The sequence below is a fragment of the Oryctolagus cuniculus genome, chromosome 5 (genome assembly GCF_051225735.1).
Source record: "Oryctolagus cuniculus isolate XC-2025 breed Fujian yellow rabbit chromosome 5, ASM5122573v1, whole genome shotgun sequence".
In the NCBI taxonomy this organism is placed as follows: domain Eukaryota; kingdom Metazoa; phylum Chordata; class Mammalia; order Lagomorpha; family Leporidae; genus Oryctolagus; species Oryctolagus cuniculus.
Window position 1 is genome coordinate 88,358,065 of NC_142871.1, and position 18,149 is coordinate 88,376,213.

General features: G+C 42.1%; 2 protein-coding genes across 6 annotated transcripts in view; both read right to left on the bottom strand.

The window, feature by feature from the left end:
• CYB5R4 (cytochrome b5 reductase 4) overlaps positions 1–13,825 on the bottom strand; it is a 189,966-nt gene extending 176,141 nt beyond the window's left edge. For 2 of the 4 annotated variants that reach the window (XM_008263160.5, XM_070073823.2), the window contains exons 1-2: positions 7,640–7,938; positions 2,088–2,241 (exon numbers count right to left, since the gene is read on the bottom strand). In XM_008263160.5, the coding sequence (XP_008261382.1) occupies positions 2,088–2,241; positions 7,640–7,714 (229 nt within the window). In that variant the 5' untranslated portion in view covers positions 7,715–7,938. Of the gene's footprint in view, positions 1–2,087; positions 2,242–7,639; positions 7,939–13,411; positions 13,477–13,758 lie in introns of those variants that run through there. The other 2 variants (XM_089332946.1, XM_008263159.5) reach the window with 2 other exon arrangements.
• Positions 9,577–14,539, bottom strand: RIPPLY2 (ripply transcriptional repressor 2). 2 transcript variants are annotated; one of them, XM_051854518.3, is made up of 4 exons: positions 14,294–14,539; positions 13,759–13,837; positions 13,412–13,476; positions 9,577–10,374 (listed from the first exon to the last, which is right to left on the bottom strand). In XM_051854518.3, exons 1-4 carry the CDS (start codon positions 14,398–14,400, stop codon positions 10,218–10,220), a joined length of 408 nt encoding a protein of 135 aa, XP_051710478.3. In that variant the 5' UTR covers positions 14,401–14,539; the 3' UTR covers positions 9,577–10,217. The 2 variants fall into 2 exon arrangements, with proteins under 2 accessions (XP_051710478.3, XP_008261509.2); XM_008263287.5 differs by lacking the exon at positions 14,294–14,539 and adding an exon at positions 14,012–14,250.
• Positions 14,540–18,149: the final 3,610 nt, after the last annotated feature.

Genomic DNA, 18,149 nt, shown 5'->3' on the forward strand with positions numbered 1-18,149 from the left:
CACAGAGTACTCAGACAGACTGACATGGTCCTTGCCTTCATGCAGGATACAGCATAATGAGGATAGCTGACAACAAACCATAATTAGACAATAAAATTATAATTGTATAATAGTAAAAATGACACAGTTTCTTTCCTCTGTAAACAGAGGATGGAGTGCACATTCGGTAGAGTGGTTAAGACACAACTGGGAAGCCCACATCCCATATCAGAGTGACTAGATTAAATTCCTGGCTATGTTTCAGATTCCAGCTTTCTGCTAATACGCACTGTGGGAAGCAGTAGGTGATGGCTCAAGTGATTGGGTTTCTGCCACCCATGTGGGAGACCCAGTTTAAGTTCCTGGCTTTTCCTTCATCCTGTCTGAGCTGTTACTGACATTTGGGGAGGGAACCAGTGGATGGTCAACAGCATATAAATAGGACTCACTAAATCAAGTCCCTTAGGACCCGACTTGTATCCCTGACCTGACTATGTTTCCAGCTCCACCTCGAAACCAATCAGGAACAAGGAGCATTCCCCAAACTGCAAATATGCCCAACAGTCAAGGGCAACCAATATGTGACCTTCCTGGAGTGGCAGCAATGAGAAACAACACCAATTTTGAGCATGTAATGTATAAAAAAAAAACAACTATGCCTGTGCAGTACACCGAGCCAGGCGCAAACCAAAATGTGCTGTGCAAAGGGGAATGATGCAGAACTTCAAGAAAGGTACAGACTAGAGTGTCATATGCTGAGGGGAAACCACCACATCTTCCCAGTCCCACAAATGCACCTGTTCAGCTTCCAGTGGTGAGCCACTTGGAGGAAACTCATTCCACCATACTGTAGCCATAAGCCCCCAGAAAACCTCATTTGGTTTGCACACTGGTCTCTTTGTCTTTACAGGTGAGCAAATTAGGTCAGTAACAGTGTGAGTTCTGTCTCTTTCTCTCTCTCCCCCTCTCATTCTGCCTCTCTGAATCTTAAATTGATGAAAATAAATAAATAAGTAAATTTTAAACAGAGGGCATCAGATATATTTAATTGTGTCTAGATAACTCCAGACCATCACTATAGAAGCTCACTGTAGTTTGATGCCTTTCTTTGTTTTTGCTCCTATTTTAGACACCATAGTTTTGGCTACCATCAGGTCATGCTTTTATCTTCCTGTCCCTCTGCTCACTTCCTCCAATATGCTCATTTCTCAATAGGAGCTCTCATTTACTATGTAACAAAAAAAAAAAATGCTACAAATGAGAACTGTAGATTTAGCTTTAATTCTTTCCAATTTTTAAGTTTTCAAAAAAAATTTTTCCCCAATAGGATTCTGGCACAAGCTCTGTGGTGGAAAGTTATTCTACATAAACTAGGAGTTACTGAGTAAGTTTACTGTATTACTTTGGCATTAACTTGCCTGGAAAATATTTATATCCTTTCAAAGGCAATGTAATGCAGGAATACTAGAAAAAAATTTTCATTTCAGAAATTCCATTTTCTGCATCAGAATACCAATGGTTACTTAAGGAATAAATACTACTTTAAATCAGAATTATATCATTTATGATATAATTATAAAATTATAAAATATAATTGAATATATATCAAAATTATCATTTATGATATAATGTATAAAAAATACAAGGCATGTGGGGGCTGGTGCTGTGGCACAGAAGGTCTGAAGCGCAGGCATCCCATATGGGTGCGGGTTCAAGTCCCAGCTGCTCCACTTTCAATGGAGCTCCCTGACAATGCACCTGGGAAAGCAGTGGAGGATGGCCCAGGTCCTTGGGCCCCTGCACCTATGTGGGAGACGTGAAGAAGCTACTGGCTCCTGGCTTCAGATTGGCTCAGCTCCAGCCACTGTGGTGATTTAGAGAGTGAACCAGTGGATGGAAGACCTCTCTCTCTCTCTCTCTCTACCTCTCTCTGTAACTCTTTCAAATAAATAAAATAAATCTTAAAATAATAGTAATAATACAAGGCATGCTTTTGTTATCTAATTGTGAATCATATCACCAAACAACAAAAATACAGGGTAAAAATCACATAACAATTGGAAAACCGAGACAAAATTTTTCTGTAGTGTTTAATAAATTCTACCCACCTCTTATGCATATCCAACAGTCATCCTTTTTATTGTGGTTTTTAAGTTCTTCTTCAGTTACTTCAATTAGCCTGCCTTTCAATCCTGTTAAGTCCTTTCCACTTTTGGTCAGTCGAATCCAATCCATAAGACTTCGGCCCTGTTTTAAAGGAACCTAAAAAAGGAAAAAAAGGAAGAAACAAATTTGGTTTCTTCACATTGGTTGCTTCCCTACTGTTTGTCTTCAGCCTACCTTCACGATTCTTAGTCTCACTTAAAAATACAATAAAACTCAAATCTCACAATTCTACAAATCCTCTTATAGCTTTAGGAGGCTGTCAAAATTGCTTTTGCTATACTAGCATTATAAATATAACACTACTTAAAATACCTAGGATCTGAGGAAGAGCTTAGAAATTTGTCACACAAATTTGCACTAAATGGTCTGGTCCAGGTTCTATCACTAATATTGTATATGTAATAGTCATTAACTCGAACCAAAAATTTGCTTCACCTTTAAAATCAAAACAAGTTTGATAGCAGAGAAGATAAATGATTGGCTAAAACTGATTGTCAATATATAGGAGACATTAGAAATTGTGGGCAGCCACAGGTAGTCACTCCCTTTGTTTACACTTAAACATATGAATGGAGACTTCCCGGCACAGACAATTAGGCTAGGGGAGATTCTGGGAAGAGGCAGGAGGAATCTAAACCTTTCACAAGAGATGATACAAATAATCAGTCACACCTGTAACCTTCATTTATCACCTAAGTGTTTTTATTGTAACCTTAAGAGCCGTTTTGATATGTAAATCTTTTGTGCTCCTCCTTGTAAACAACTGGTCATGTTTAAATACTACTGCATTTATTCAATAAATGAGCCTTGATCAGGACTTGTCTTGGCTCCATTCTTTGCGTCCTTGTCCCCGCATTCCCACTCTCTGTTTCAGGAAGACCCAGTTCATTGTGCCGCAGGCCGGCACAAGAAATCATCAGGTAGCAATCTGTTTGCTATGAACCCATTGGGAAACAAGGTTTATCAAATATCAGAAAAGTAACAAAACTGTAAAATTATTAAAAGGAGCTGGCAAACAATGGCCAGGCCTACCCTTCCAACATCTTTATACAGCCCTGAGGTAAGAACAGTTTGGACATATGGTAGTGGTGAAGAGACTGAAACCCTCCAAAGCCTTCAGTGGCTAAATACAGTAGACCCTTATCTGCAGGGATATGTTCCAAGACCCCCAGAGGATGCTTGAAACTGCTGATAGTACTGAACCTTATATATTCTAGGTTTTCCCCAGACATACATTTCTTTTCCTTTATCATGATTTCATATAGACCATTCATTCTTTCCATAGATGTTAGCAACCTCAGCATGTGATTGTTTTTCTTTCCTTTTTAAGTCAATAATGTTCACCTTTTCATCTGAAGGAAGAACATTATGGCTTCTCTTTGGCATATCTGCATGACCAGTATCGTTACTCTTGCATTTGGGACCATTATTGAATAAAATAAAAGTTACTTAAACACAAGGCACTGGGAAACCAAGGCAGTCAATCTGATACTCAAGACAGCTACAAAGTGAATGAAGTCTGTCATATACAGCGTAGATATGCTGAACAAAGGGATGACTCACAGAGCAGGAGGGCCAGAGCCAGATTTAACCATGCTATTCAGAATAGTGTACAACCTCAAACTCATGAACTGAAACTTTCCATCTAATATTTTTGGATATTGGTTGACTGCAGATAACTGACACCATAGAAAGCAAAATCAAAGAGAAGGGGAAACTACCGAATACTGTACTTACTATCTGGCTCTTAGCAAAATAAATAAATAAATAAAAGTATGTCAGTCAACCAGTCAACCCCTCCCTGCCTAGAGGATTTACTAACAGGATGGTCTGGGTTCTTGTTTTGTTTTACAAATACATCTTCAAGACTTTTACAGCAGAGCCTTAAAGCTTGGTATGCTTTTAATATGTCCACTGAAAAGCATGCATTGAAAACTGAATTCCCAATATGATAACGTTCAGATATGGGGCCTAATGGGATGTGTTTCAGTCCTGAGGACTCCACACTCATGAATGGATTAATGCTAAATATGAAAGAGACTGAGACTTCAGGTTCAATGTCTTGCTCTCTCTTACCAAGTGATGCCCTCTGCAAGGAGGTCCTTGCAAATGCAGGCCCCTTGACCTTGGGCTTTCCAGTCTCCAGAACTATAAAAAATAAATCTTTGTTCTTTATAAATCACCCAGTCTCAGGTATTCTGTTATAGCAACACAAAATCGACTAAGAGGTATTTCTTGTATTTTACCCAGTTGAGAATACCTACTGGAAAATTTTCCATACACCTCTAAGGAACAGGACTACTGTATAAAAACTGTCTTAACAAGTTCGTAACACAGTACCAGGACAATATCTAATGTACAGTACGCAAATTAAAGGAAGATTATAGATCTTACTCTTCTGTTTTAGGCATCCATTTTTCTTCCAAATTCTATCTCATCAATCTACAACATCCCACTCTGATCATCATGGAAACTCTGTGCCTCTTATGAGTAATGAATAAAGTATAAAAAACCGATCTTTCCCATCTCAAACCAAAATCACTATCCCTCTCCATTCCATAATCCACAAGGTAATCTTTTGGAATGAAAATCTAGTCATGCGAGTCAGTGCTATGGTACAGCAAGTTAAGCCAATACCAGCAACACCAACATTCCATAGGAGTGCTGCTTGAGTCCTGGCTGCCCCACTTCTGATCCAGTTCCCTGCTAATGTGCCCGGGGAAAACAGCAGAAGACAGTCCAAGTTCTTAGGCCCCTGCCACCCACATGGGAGACCCAGATGGAGTTGCAGGTTTCTACTATCAGCCAGGCCCAGCCCCAGCCATTGCAGCCATTTGGGGAATGAAGCAGTGAATGGAAGATATCCCCCTGCCCAACCTCTACTCCATTCTCCCTCTCTTTCTGTAACTCTGTCTTTCAAATAAATAAATAACTCTTTTTTAAAATCTAATCATGGAACCTGTTTGATCCAATTGCTTCCAACATTACCTTATAATAATGTCGTTATATTCTCTAGTAGTTTATCAGATCTTTCACAATCTGGTCAATTTTCCTTTACTAGATAGAAGTTGTAACTTTAACTCTTTCATATTATATACTTTAGTCAAAGGAGAACTGATTTTTTTTAATATTTACTTATTTGAAAGGCAAAAGTTACAGAAGAAAAAATAGGTAGAGAAAGAGGTCTTCCATCCATTGGCTCACTCCCCAGATGGCTGCAAAATCTGAAGCTGGGACAGCCGAAGCCAGGAGCCCAGAGCTTCTTCCAGGTCTCTCACAGCAGGGCCCAAGGATTTGGGCCATTTTCCGCTGCTTTCCCAGGTGCATTAGCAGGAGCTGGGTCAGAAGTAGAGCAGCCAGGATTCAACTAGCGCCCATATGGGATGCCAGCACTACAGACAGCAGCTTAACCTGCCATGCCACAGTGCCGGCCCCAAATTTATTCTTTGATAGCTATCAAGCACCTATTTATAAGTGCAAATTTCTCTACCTGGATCAACCTCCCCCACTCATTATTTCTCCAGAAGTCTTCTCTCACCCCCACACATTTTGTGGTCGGGATGGTTATGGTACTCATGACATTGGAACTGCGAATTTACTAGTCCATGCAGTCTATGAGATGAAATTCCTTGAAATCAGAAACTACATCTTCAGAATATGGTAGGTTCCCAGAAAGCACTTATGTACCACTGTTAGTAGAAATAATAATAACTACCACATACTGAGTGCATACTTTGTGTCAAAGTCAAATCTGTAAGATTTGAACAAAAAGCTCAATGCAAATAGCATTTACCACACCACTACCAAAGCTGTACAAACAGAAGCCGTATCTCATTTAATCCCAGGAACAATCCTATAAAACTGGTACTGTTATTCCCATTTACAAATGAGGAAATTGACTCAGAGATAAAGTAGTGAATCTGGAGAAAGAATCTGGGGCATTTACTTAAAAGTTTACATTTTTAACAATTTTAACAGATGAGTACAACCTCTTCACATAAGTTCCATTTCCTCAACTTCTAACCCATCTCATCTAACCCCGCCTCAGCTTCTAACACATCCAAGATCATCTGTTTCACAAAGAGAGGGAAAAAAAGAATAGAGTTGGAATCTTCCTTTGAATTGTATAATAATCATATTTTGTTCTTTTTGGATCCGAAGACTCACCTTTACCACCACCAGCTGTTACTTCTGCCTTTGCCTTTAAGTTTTTGCCTTTACATGGATGCTGAGAATATGGTTGGGGTTTTAACGAAGAAGAGAGCAGTAACTCATATTCTAATTCAGAGATTTGCTCTGGAAAGGTTCTATTAATCTGTCAAGTATGTATTTTAAAGAGAGAAACAGGCCAAACCTCAGGGAGGACACATAATGGATGGCTTGTATGGTAAACAACAGCAATAAATGATATGTCACAGCCAGAATCACATCACAAATAAGCCCAGAGAGTAAGGCAACACTTCACAGCCAGTTTTATTTTCTGAGTGGGAATAATTCATAGTATCACTGTGAGGATTAAACGAGATAATCCACGTAAAGCACTCAACATACATCAGTAAGCAAACCCTGTTGTTGTTGTTATTAGTATTATTATTATGTTTAGGATTAAAGACCTGTGAAAAGCTAATGAAAACCAGAGATCCCTGAACCCCTATTCTGATCTAGGATCAGAACTCTAGGTCTAAGTGAAGAATAATAATAAAATCAATGAGGGTTCCAAATGATGCAGATGCAAAGGATTCAGAAACGAAAAGAGTGTCTCAAGCGGATGTCTCAGAAATGAAACAGGCAGGTGTAGTAACACAATGAGAAACTAAGAAATCACTGAAGCGAGCAACATTCACCTTGCAATTTCTTGGTAACTTGGCAAATATAGAATACACGTGTAACACTTGTTGCTAACAGTAATACACTCAAGAAAAACTCAAGAGAATTATATTTAATGTCAAAGTCAGCCAGTGGGATCAGCAGAAAAGGCACTGGAGAAACAGTTACCGGAGAAAGAAAGGCAGTGTGACTTTAGAACCGTTCGGAAGTTTGTGGACAATTGTCCCTGCTTCTCCAAGAGTCCCCAGCCTTACAGGGATGGCCACTGTCGCTACTGCACAGCTTTTCCCTTTCTCTAGGGAACCCACAGCACTCCCACGGCTGCAAAGGAGGATAGATTGAGGGAAGAAACCCAATACTGAGTACCTACAATGCGGCAAGCACAGGGCATGGTCCTGTCATACAAATCTGAATTCAAATAGCGGGAAAGGACTTGGAGCTGACAGAGAGCGGCTAGCAGGTGAGAAGCAAGGAAGTTCTAGGAGTTCGAGGACACGAGACGCCGCAGGATCAGAGAGAGGTCGGCAGCAAAGGCAGGAGGGCATGAAGGCTACAGAGTGGCACAGGAGGTGGGAGCGGGCGTGTCAGCAGCTAACAGACCGTGCAGGAACGCAGAACGCCGGCGGAAGGCGAGCTCCGGGTTAGGCTGGCCGTGTAGCTCGCTTACCTTGCTACGCCTCCCAGAGGCGATGCGTTGCTGCGAGCTGGAGGCCGGGAAGGACTGGGAAGGGACGTTGAGCATCCTGGACCCTGTCCCGGGCCCTGCCCGGGGTCCGCCGCCGCCAGATAAGCTCGTTCTGGGGCTCAACTCTCAGAACAGTACTCCCGCTCCGGCTCTGCGGCCGGGCAGAGGCCAAGCCCCTGACCCACTTCCGGGGTCACCGGGGGTGAGACACGCCATGACGCAGCACGTCCGCGAAGGGCGGGGCCAACGGGACGGCGGGAACGCCGGCGGAGGTGGAACCGGGGAAAGTACGCATGCTCAGTTACTCTTGCGTCCTGAACTTCAGCACTAGAGGGAGGTGACAGCTATCTCGTGGAAGTCTTAACAGTGAAGCTGTTCCTTAGCCCTGGTGCTGACCGGGTCTGAGTATTCAGAATGCCAGTGTCTGTCCATGTTAAGCAGTACCACCATACTACTTGGAATACAGAAATAAAATAACACCATAAAAGCATTATGATTGCTCTGAAATTCTCCCTTGTAAAGTACTAGGCTGTGCAAGGAGAACCTCACACCTTTAAGTGTCAAGGTATCAAGTGCCGACAGCCAGCACTGGGTGTAAGAAGAAAACTTCACTTTTCAGTGAAATATGTGAGTAAATCTCCTCCTGCTCCCATCTTCCCTGGAAGTTGCAGCTCACCCCTAACTGATGTTGATCACATCAAGCACATCTGGTCTGGATGCCATCCCTGCCCTTAACGACTGAGTGGGGTTGTGCCAAGTTGCTTTGCTATCTTAAAGCCTCATTCTCCCCATCTGCACAATGGCCAGAGTAAAGGGTCATATGTAAACTGTAGGGCAGTGCCTGGCTAACAGTAGGTACTCAATAAATGGCAGTGGATCTCTGTACTATTCCAACATATTCATGAGATAAGCACAAACACTGTGAAGGGAAATACAAGTCCCTAATGCTCCAAGTCCATATGGGTGGCCTGCTGCATTTTGTGTACACACACAGAGACCCTGAGAAGAGAATTCAATAAAAGCAGCTTTTAAGAGGAGACACATAAGTAACCTTCCTCATGATCCTTTCACTAACTTCGCCTGCTGAACAGATCCTCATGGCTGAAACCTCCTCCATTACAATTACCTAGTCCATAAAATGCCTGGAAATCAAAGTTGTTTGTAGCGCCTTTTATATTAGAATGTGGCAGGCATTTGATGCAGTGATTATATGCCATTTGGGGTACCCACATCCCATACCAGAGTACCAGCTCCTCCCCACCCCATGCAGTTTTCTCCCTGCTACCTTTGTGGGAGACCCAGATTGAGTTCCTGGCTCCTGGCATCTGCCAGGCCCAGCTCATGCTCACTCTCTCTCCAAAATCAAATAAAAATAAATAGGAATGAAGAGTGTGCCACTGTATGTGACCACTCATTAAGAGGCATTACTTAGTCAGCTAATCACCTCTGACCTTCATCTCTACCCATTAATATTCTGGAATGGTAAAGAAATATTATTTGCAATTGGAATGCTTACTTTGAAAAGACTGTATGTACGCTAAAAGAACTTCATAACCATGTTATACTACATTACTTTGGAAATTGTTTTCTCCCATTAAGTGGTGATGCATTCATCTACAAGTATCTAGGAGAAAAACTCACTACGGATTTCACTTCCCATGAGAAAAAAATTACATGGGAATATCAAAAGCAAGGAACTAAAGCAAAGGAAATGTGATAATATCAAAGATTGTTTCATAGCTGCCAAATTCCTTAGCTCTTCCTTGGGCAAAAATTAGACAATACTATCAAATTCTGGCCTTTAGACTCCATGTAAAATGTTCCATTTAAATGTTGTTTTAATTTGGGGGATTTCTCATGCAGTATGATACATACTGAAGACCAACGCTATGAATGTACTTCAAAAAATTCACTGAAAATGGAATTAAAATTTAAGTTTATTTTGGTACAAAAATGATTTCTGAAATCCATGCACATGAGTATTTTGCTACTGAATTTAAGGATAGCAGAATTATTACAATAAGAGTTACTTTATTCACTTATTTAAAATTCCTAAAATTTAAGAGCCCTAAGATTGATTCCCTTTCTCAGTTATGATTTAAAGTGTTTTCCACCATCTTCCATCAAGAACATAATAATAAGTGTGTGACTGATAAAATAAGGTTATTTTCAGTATTATCTAGTAAGACAATATTAATATATAACCACAACATCCAATAGGGACCAGCAGCAAACAGCTGATGTTACAAGGTCCAGTCTTAAAAATTAAATACTATAATTTGCAAAAGTGTAACTCAAGGGAAATTTGTAATTTAATGAACACACCAAAATTATAGTTTACAAACCCCAAATATAATACAAATAAGACATTTATAGCATCTTTTTAAAATTCAAACATTTAATTCTAGTGTAGGGATTTTAAAAAGGCCACACTACCATAGTAATTATAAAATATTCCATTTTATTAATAGTTTATATACAAATAAATTAGTTTGAAAGGATTATAATACATTTGTACACTAAATTTAAATCTTGTAACCTTGAATGTCATCAAAAGTAACTAATCAGATTGATTTTCACAGGTCAGTTCCTCAATTTCATCTTCACTATCTGAATCTTCATAAAATGAAATTGTGGCTTGAATTGGAAAATTTTTCAGAAGAGCTTCTGCTTCTTGATATAAGTAATCATAACACTTTGATCTGGGCCAAAACAGTCTGAAAAAAGTAGACAACATAATATGCTTTATTTTCCCCCCACACACAGAATCCTTACACTCATGAAACAGTGAAATTTCAAGAGCTCCATATATTTAACAACTGATGTATGCATTTTCATCATGGAGTTTACTTGCTAAATTGTCAACAACTGGCAGACTTTAAAATTTTATCCAAGCTGAAGCTATAAAGGTATAAGATCAATGTTTGGCTTACTTCAATAATTATGGATGTATTTATTCTTAACAAACATACAACAAGGTTTACTTTCAACTTCTAGGTCATTTGGAAAAAGAATCCTACCACTAAACCAGAACTTCTGATGAATTTATAAACTTTATAAAGATGACAAAATACTTGTACCTTATACAAAGGTGGAAACTGCCTACTATTTTGCTTAAAATTCAGATTAACTCATGGATGTAGCCAATTTAAGTTTATGAAAGTACAAAAAGCCATATTTAAGTTTGTCTTTGTACTAACCAACTCGAGGTTAGAAAGGCTATCTCTAACTCAGCCTACCTGATCTGCCTCACTTCTCTCCATTCAACTAAATTTAGCAACACGATCCTGATATTGAGAAATGATGCACATTTCATACATATAATTTGCATATGATTACCTCAGAATTTTAAAAATCTGACAAATATTAATCTTGCCATCTGGCTCCCTATTGTTTTTCATCCGAGGAAAAGAAAGGAAGAGAGATTGGGCTGAATTACCAACTACAGTGCAGTCATTTTAGCATAGGATAAATTGCCCTGTGTATCCATATAATAGAATGATTTTAACAGAAGTTATATTATGTTCAGTATGTTTCATCTTAAAAGGCAGAAAAATAGGCTATTTAGTTTATAAATGTGTCTAGAATTTTCATTACTAGTTTCTAATTTTGATACTTAAATAAATAACTATGATTTAGTCATTGGATACCCATTATGGTGATTCCTTATGCTAACATAGTAGATAATTCAAAGATGAGTAAATCATGGTCCCTACCCTCAAGAAGTTGACAACTGAATAAAAAGAATAAGAAACATACCAGTCAAAACAGAAATTAATAAAAATGAAATAAAGAGAAATACAATTAAATTGTAACAGTTCAGACAACAAAGGAATGACTCATATAGGAAACATTTTCTGATAAATTTCTGGAACTGTCAAAGCCAAAAAATCCAGTTAAGCTGTTACCACCCTCTGCTCAGAATTGCTCAGTGTGAAGCACTTTTCTACCAGGGACTCCACACTGCCCTGAAATATTGCTGTTCCTATTCTTCTCAGGCCTTGCTGGCTCTCCTCCTCTGCCTGCTGGGTAGATGGTGGCCTCTCCTTTAGGGCTTCACTGGGAATGTTCACCCCTCCCTCTACACTCCCTAGAATGACCCGAGCCTCAGCCCTGATTTCCCAACCCACTTCCCACAGGCTCCATGGTCTCTGTGGCTACTTCCGACATTACATAGGGGCCCCCGAGTTATGTATGTAGCTCCTACAGATATCTCTATTTGGATGCCCCAAGGGCACGTTAAATATAATAAGTAGAAAATTGAGCTCATTTTGCTCCCAAAATCTGTTTCAAGTTCTAATTTCCATTCTTAGTACAGCATTCACCTGATAACTAGCCACGAACTTGGGAGCCATTCTGGCTTTTTACCTCTCCGTCACCTACCATATCCAATTCATTACAAACTCCACTCTATTTTGCTATCTAAATATTCCTCAAATTCATCCAGTCCCCACATCACTCCCAAAGTCTTAGAATGGCTCATCATTTCTCACCTGATTTAGAAGCAATGGCAATAGCTTCCAATCCCGCGTTGCTCTAAGCCTGTACATCATTCCTTAGTGTGTGTGTGTTGTTGTTGTTGTTGTTGTTGTTTTAGAATTTGGAAACATAAATATGATCACACTGCCCTTCTAGATAATCCTTTGGGTAACCACCCAATGCCACTACAGAGTAAAGTCCGTGGTTTCTCAGTGCCACACACAAGATCAAGATAAAGCAAGGTGTTCAAGACCTGGCCTCCCACTACCCTGCAGCAATGACCACAGCTTCTCACACCCACATTCTAGCCCTTTGGATCTCCAGAATTATCCGTGCTGTACCACATCCCTGCATCTCTTTTCCTATGCTGTTCCCTTGGGTCCCACGCCTCAACCATCTGGCTAACTTCTTCAAGACCATCCAGGTAATCACAACCTTGACACATCCGTTCCCTATTCCTCAATGCTCCCCTTGGCAGGCAGGCACTTAGTTGTAAAACCGACCAAACTAAGCTCCATGACAACGCTTCCCACCTGCTGTATTTTTCCCTACTCTTTCATTATTGCCGGCAGCATGGTAGGAAATTAACATGAATTGGCTACTACTTGCTGTTTATAAACACCTACACTTAACAGGCATCCTGTAGCTCTGCCTTTAACAGCTGTCTGAATCGAGCACACTGCAGAATTAACTTTTCATGTGAATAAAAGCTATAAAGAATCTCAAACAAAGGCTGACTTCATGTGGCTAACAGCAGTAAACTGGGGCCTGTTTGCAGTAAACAGTGAACTCAAGTAACTTTTCACCCCATTGTGTGATCACCTTTAGTAATCTTAAGGATTTCCATTACATTTCTATGTTCTTTTCTATGTCGACTTTGATTTGCTGAGACACTGCAACCGTTAACCCCATTCTTCCTTCTGTTACTTGCAAGGCAGTAACATACACCCTCTGCCTGGTGGGAGCCCAGTTTTATTCGGCCCCTTTGGGATAAACCGTGAAACTGTTTTCGAAGGTGTAAGACGTCACCTTTGTTTTACTCTAGCATGCACTTGCCCTCTTCGTACTCCTTCAGCACTGACTGCGTGTGCAGGAGCTCCCACGCTTCTCATTTCTATGAGTAACGGACCGCCACGACTGCCAGAGGCAGTCACCTTGAAGAAAGCTTGTGCAAGAGAGGAAAACTGCAAGGGCCGCTGCTGAGTGCGGGTGCCGTGCCCTGGGCTCCTCGCGGGGCTGGATGGGGCGAGACCTCCGTGGAGGCTTGACACTCACCTGACTGGGTGTCGATACTGGGAAAGCTTTCCCGAGTCTTCGGTCATTCCGGGGCCACAGGGTACCTGGGGGCAAAAGGAGAGGGATCCCAGTTACCAACCTCCTCGTCTAGAACCTGGAATCGTCCACCGTGCCCCAGGGGATGTGATCCTGTCCCCATACCCCTACCCCAAACCCCCATCTCCCCAAGGCTCCCATTCAGTATTGTCCCACTGCATGGACACCGACAGGGCTACCGGCGGGTGCGATCTTCAGCGAGGGGCAGGCGGAGTGTGCGTCTCCCTCCGAGCCCCGCATCCCCAGCAACGGTGCAGCCACTGCACCCCGCGGAGTCGCGGCTTCCTCACCTCTTCCGCAGGGAGGGGCGGCACCTGCTCCTCTTCCTCGCCTCGGGGTTCCTGCCACGGTCTCCAGAAACCTGCAGGCCTGCAGGATGGGGAACACAAGGTGCGCAAAGGAGACGTGAGCCCAGCCCCGGGAGAAGCCGCCGCGTCGCGCGCGCGGCGGGCTGAGGACCGGGAGCGAGGGGAGGAGCTGGGGCGGCGCGCGCGGGAGGCACGGCGTGGTGGCTGCGCGCAGGGCCGCGCGGAGGGGCCGTACCCCGACTCCGCGCTCCTGCGCCACGCTGGGCCGTCGAGGGCCGCGGGCGCCGGGTGGCGGCTGCGGCAGCGCGCGCGCTCGCAGGCCCCGTTCTCCTCAGCGTTCTCCGCCTTCTCCGCGCTCGCTGCGGTCTCCATGGCGCGGTCCGGCTCGGCGCCAGCCGCAGGCATTGCCCGCGGAGCCGAGCTTTATAAAAGCCCTCGCGGCCTCTGCGCGTGCGGAGCTTTGTGCTCTCTCCGCCCCCTCCCCGCGTAAACAAAAAGGCTGCGCGTGAAAGCTTACCGCGCCCGGCCCCGGGTGTGAACGCGTGCAGCTCCCAAATGGCCGGGAAGGTGTTCTTCCCAGCGAGTGTTAATCGCCGGTCGACACTTGGCTTTGGTGAAAAACATCGCTCGCCCGAGCGGCCAATTTCCATGTGAAGAGCTTAGGAGGAGATGAAATTAAGTGACTCTACACGTTTTGTGTATTTCTGCAAAAGGGCCAAGTGGCTGGGGATTGCGTGACTCATCCCACGGCTCTTTGACCTTTGGCAAATGCAGCTGGGTTTTCCAAAAAACGGGAGGGATGCAGACCAAAATGAAAGGGAATGGTTTCCCTTCCTCTCTCTGACACTTTTTTTTAAAGGTTCAGTGGTCTCCTTAAGAAAGAATGTTGGCTATTTTGTTTAAAAATGTATTGATTAATTGGATGCATAGATCTGCCTATTTGTAGGTCATTAAAAATTATTGGCAGCAAGAGATGAATTGTGAAAGACTGAGTGTTCCAGCAAGAGTGCCAAGGGCGAGAGTCATGTGAGTTGAGCGTATAAAACTATCATCTTATTCCGTAGTTTTGTGATTTTTTTTTCCCCAACATCTTGTGAGTATCTCTCTACAATAAGTCTGTATACCTTGGTCACTATTTGGCATTTTGTCACGCAGTGACAACTAGAAGATTCTTTTCTGGGGGCAAGGAGTGTCTGAAAGGATATTGAAATCTAGAAAAACATATGATGCGATACATAAAAAAGTTAGTCAATCTGTTTGTGCCCGTAATCGAACTCGGTAAAAAGTGTTTTGCCTCAAAGGAAAGATGATATATAAATGTTATAAGTTTCTTCAAAATATTTTACATAATGGAGCAGAACTTTCTTTTGAAAGTTGTGGATTAAAATCATGAACATAAATGATAGTGTCTTGTATTCATTCTGTTACTGTACAGGAAAATAATCCACCTAATTTATACCTAAAGGGCTGTACTGATCTACTTGGCAGGAAGGTGAGAGACAGTTTGCTTCAGAAAATGAAATCAGTGAGAATGCACACCTAACACAATGCCCTTGAGTTATTGTTAGATTAAGTAAAATAAAACTTATAAGGTGCTGTTGCAGTGTCAGACATATAGTAAACCATCACCAGATTTTTTTTTTTTTTTTTTTTTGACAGGCAGAGTGGACAGTGTGAGAGAGAGAAAAAGGTCTTCCTTTTCCGTTGGTTCACCCTCCAATGGCCGGCGCACTGAGGCCGGCGCACCACGCTCATCCGAAGGCAGGAGCCAGGTACTTATCCTGGTCTCCCATGGGGTGCAGGGCCCAAGCACTTGGGCCATCCTCCACTGCACTCCCTGGCCACAGCAGAGAGCTGGCCTGAAAGAGGGGCAACCGGGACTAGAACCCAGCGTGCTGGCGCTGCAAGGCAGAGGATTAGCCTATTGAGCTGCGGCGCCAGCCCTTAGATCTTAAACTGTTTTAAAATTATAAGCCCTTTATAGATGTTAAGCTATTGAATGAAATCGCTTATTATTTCAGTTGCATGAACTTTTTTTAAAGATTTTAAATTTATTTATTTGAGAGGCAGAAATACAGAGCATGAGAGACAGAGAGAAAGGTCTTCCATGTACTAGTTCACTCCCCAAATGGCCACAAACAGCAAGAGCTGGGCTAATCCAAAGCCAGGAGCCAGGAGCTTCAAGGAGTTGGGCCATCTTCCACTGCTTTCCCAGACCAGAAGGGACAGCTGGAGCAGAAGTGGAGCAGCTGGGACACAAACCGGCACTCATATGGTAAGCTGGCGCCCCAGGCAGAGGCTTAACCTACTATGCCACAACACCAACCCCTTGCATGAACATATTTGAGGTTTTGGAATGTGCTAAATGAAATCTAACAGTGAATAAAATACTCCCTCATCCTCAAGGAGGTTAGTCACTACGTTATGTGGCCATTACAATGGTCACATGAACAAGGATCTTTTTAATGTGACCTATTCCTTTTAGACAGAGAAGTGACACACAGGAGACTTAGACATCTCTGTCAGATAACCAGGAAAGCCTATTAGCATAAATAAAACCTAATTTGAGATTTCTAGAAGAATCAAGTAATAAAATCATCCATGTATGCGGTACAGGAATGGGAGAAGAAGGAACAGGTAATCGCTGGAGCAGAGATGTCACTGAAGAAATACAAAGGGTTTTGACTACTGACAATCTAATTTGCTGTTCTAGGACATTCCAAATGGATTCTTTAAGCTTTGGTGGACGATTTAAATCAGAACAGTGTAATGGTCATAGTTTGCATTTTATAAAATTCACTCTGGGAGACATAGAAGATGGATTTAGGGAAGACTGCTACTGACAACAAGATCATTTCACTGGGGTGGAGAATGTCCAGCCTGTGGACCATATAAGGCCTGCAAAATCATTTGTTCTGTCCTGACAAAGCAACTGCAGGCAGGACTCACAATTCAATAAATCTATACCAGGCTAATTTTTCAGTTGATAATTTTTTATGGTCCATGGATGACATAAATATTCAAATGGCCTTTGGTAGACAAAAGGTTCCCCACCCCTGATTTCAAAGATCACTGCCATCTAGGCAAGAGGTAGTAAATTAGCAAATGTATGCTAGGCATGGTCATGAATGAATAGATTTGACAGACACTTGAGAAATAGAATCTGCAAAACCACCTGAGTCATTAGCTATGGACAGACATAAAAATGGGGTTTAGCTGTCCTCTAGGGTTTCCATTCTTGACCAGGGAGATGATGATGGTGTGAAGACAAAGAAAATGGAAAGTAGGAGAGACAGCAGGTAAGATTATTTGTTGTTGTTTTATTCTTTTAATGGTACATAGGGAAAACTAATGAATTTGCTTTTAAGTATTGGATCAGAATGGGCTGGACTATACAATACTAACATATACCTTCAAAGTTCTATAGCCTTAAAAAGCAAAGATTTGTTTCTCATTCATGCTGTATGTTCATTTTGGTTGGTGGGAGATCTGTTCCATAGCACCTTCACTTACAATGCAAGCTGATGGAGCCTCTTCCCCCTGGAATGTGTGCCAACTTTCAAAGATTTCTGCCCAGAAGTGACACACATCACCTCCAATACATTTTACTGCTCAAAACAAATCATAGGACACACCTCAACTCAAAGGAATGATGAAGTTCAATGCCACTGTAAGCCCAGATGTTGCTGATAAGGGATGCCAATGTTCCAAGCAGCAACCCAAGTTGGCCTCTATACATATATTGAAGCTGATTTCCAGTGTGGCCAAGGTCAAATACTATGTTTCTTTCCCTTTTTTGCATAATTTTGTCATTTATATCAAAGATGGGGTCTGTTAGCTAAACCATGAAGCTTTGCTAGAAAAAGAGAACAACTAATATAATTTCAGGGACATTCTATTTATTATTTTATCATTATATATGGGCTTATCAATCAAGCTTTATGTAGTATAAGGACGTAAAGTCTTGTAAATTAAATATAATGAAATATGGCGGGAGGGAGGGGTACGGGCAGTGCTGTGGTATAATGGGTAAAGCCTTTGCCTACGACACCACAATGCCACATGTGCACTGGTTTGAGTCCCAGCTGCTCCTCTTCTGATCTAGCTCCCTGCTATGGCCTGAGAAAGCAGTGGAAGATGGCCTAGTGCATGGGCCCCTCACCCCTGTGGGAAACCAGAAAGAAGCTCCTGGCTCCTAGCTTTGTATCGGACCAGCTCTGGCCATCGTAGCCATTTGGGGAGTCAACCAGCACATGGAAGACCTCTCTTTGTCTTTCCCTCTCTCTCTGTAACTCTGCCTCTCAAATAAATAAATAAATAAATCCTTAAAAAAAGAAAAAAAATACAGAATCACGTAACAACCTAAGGTATAA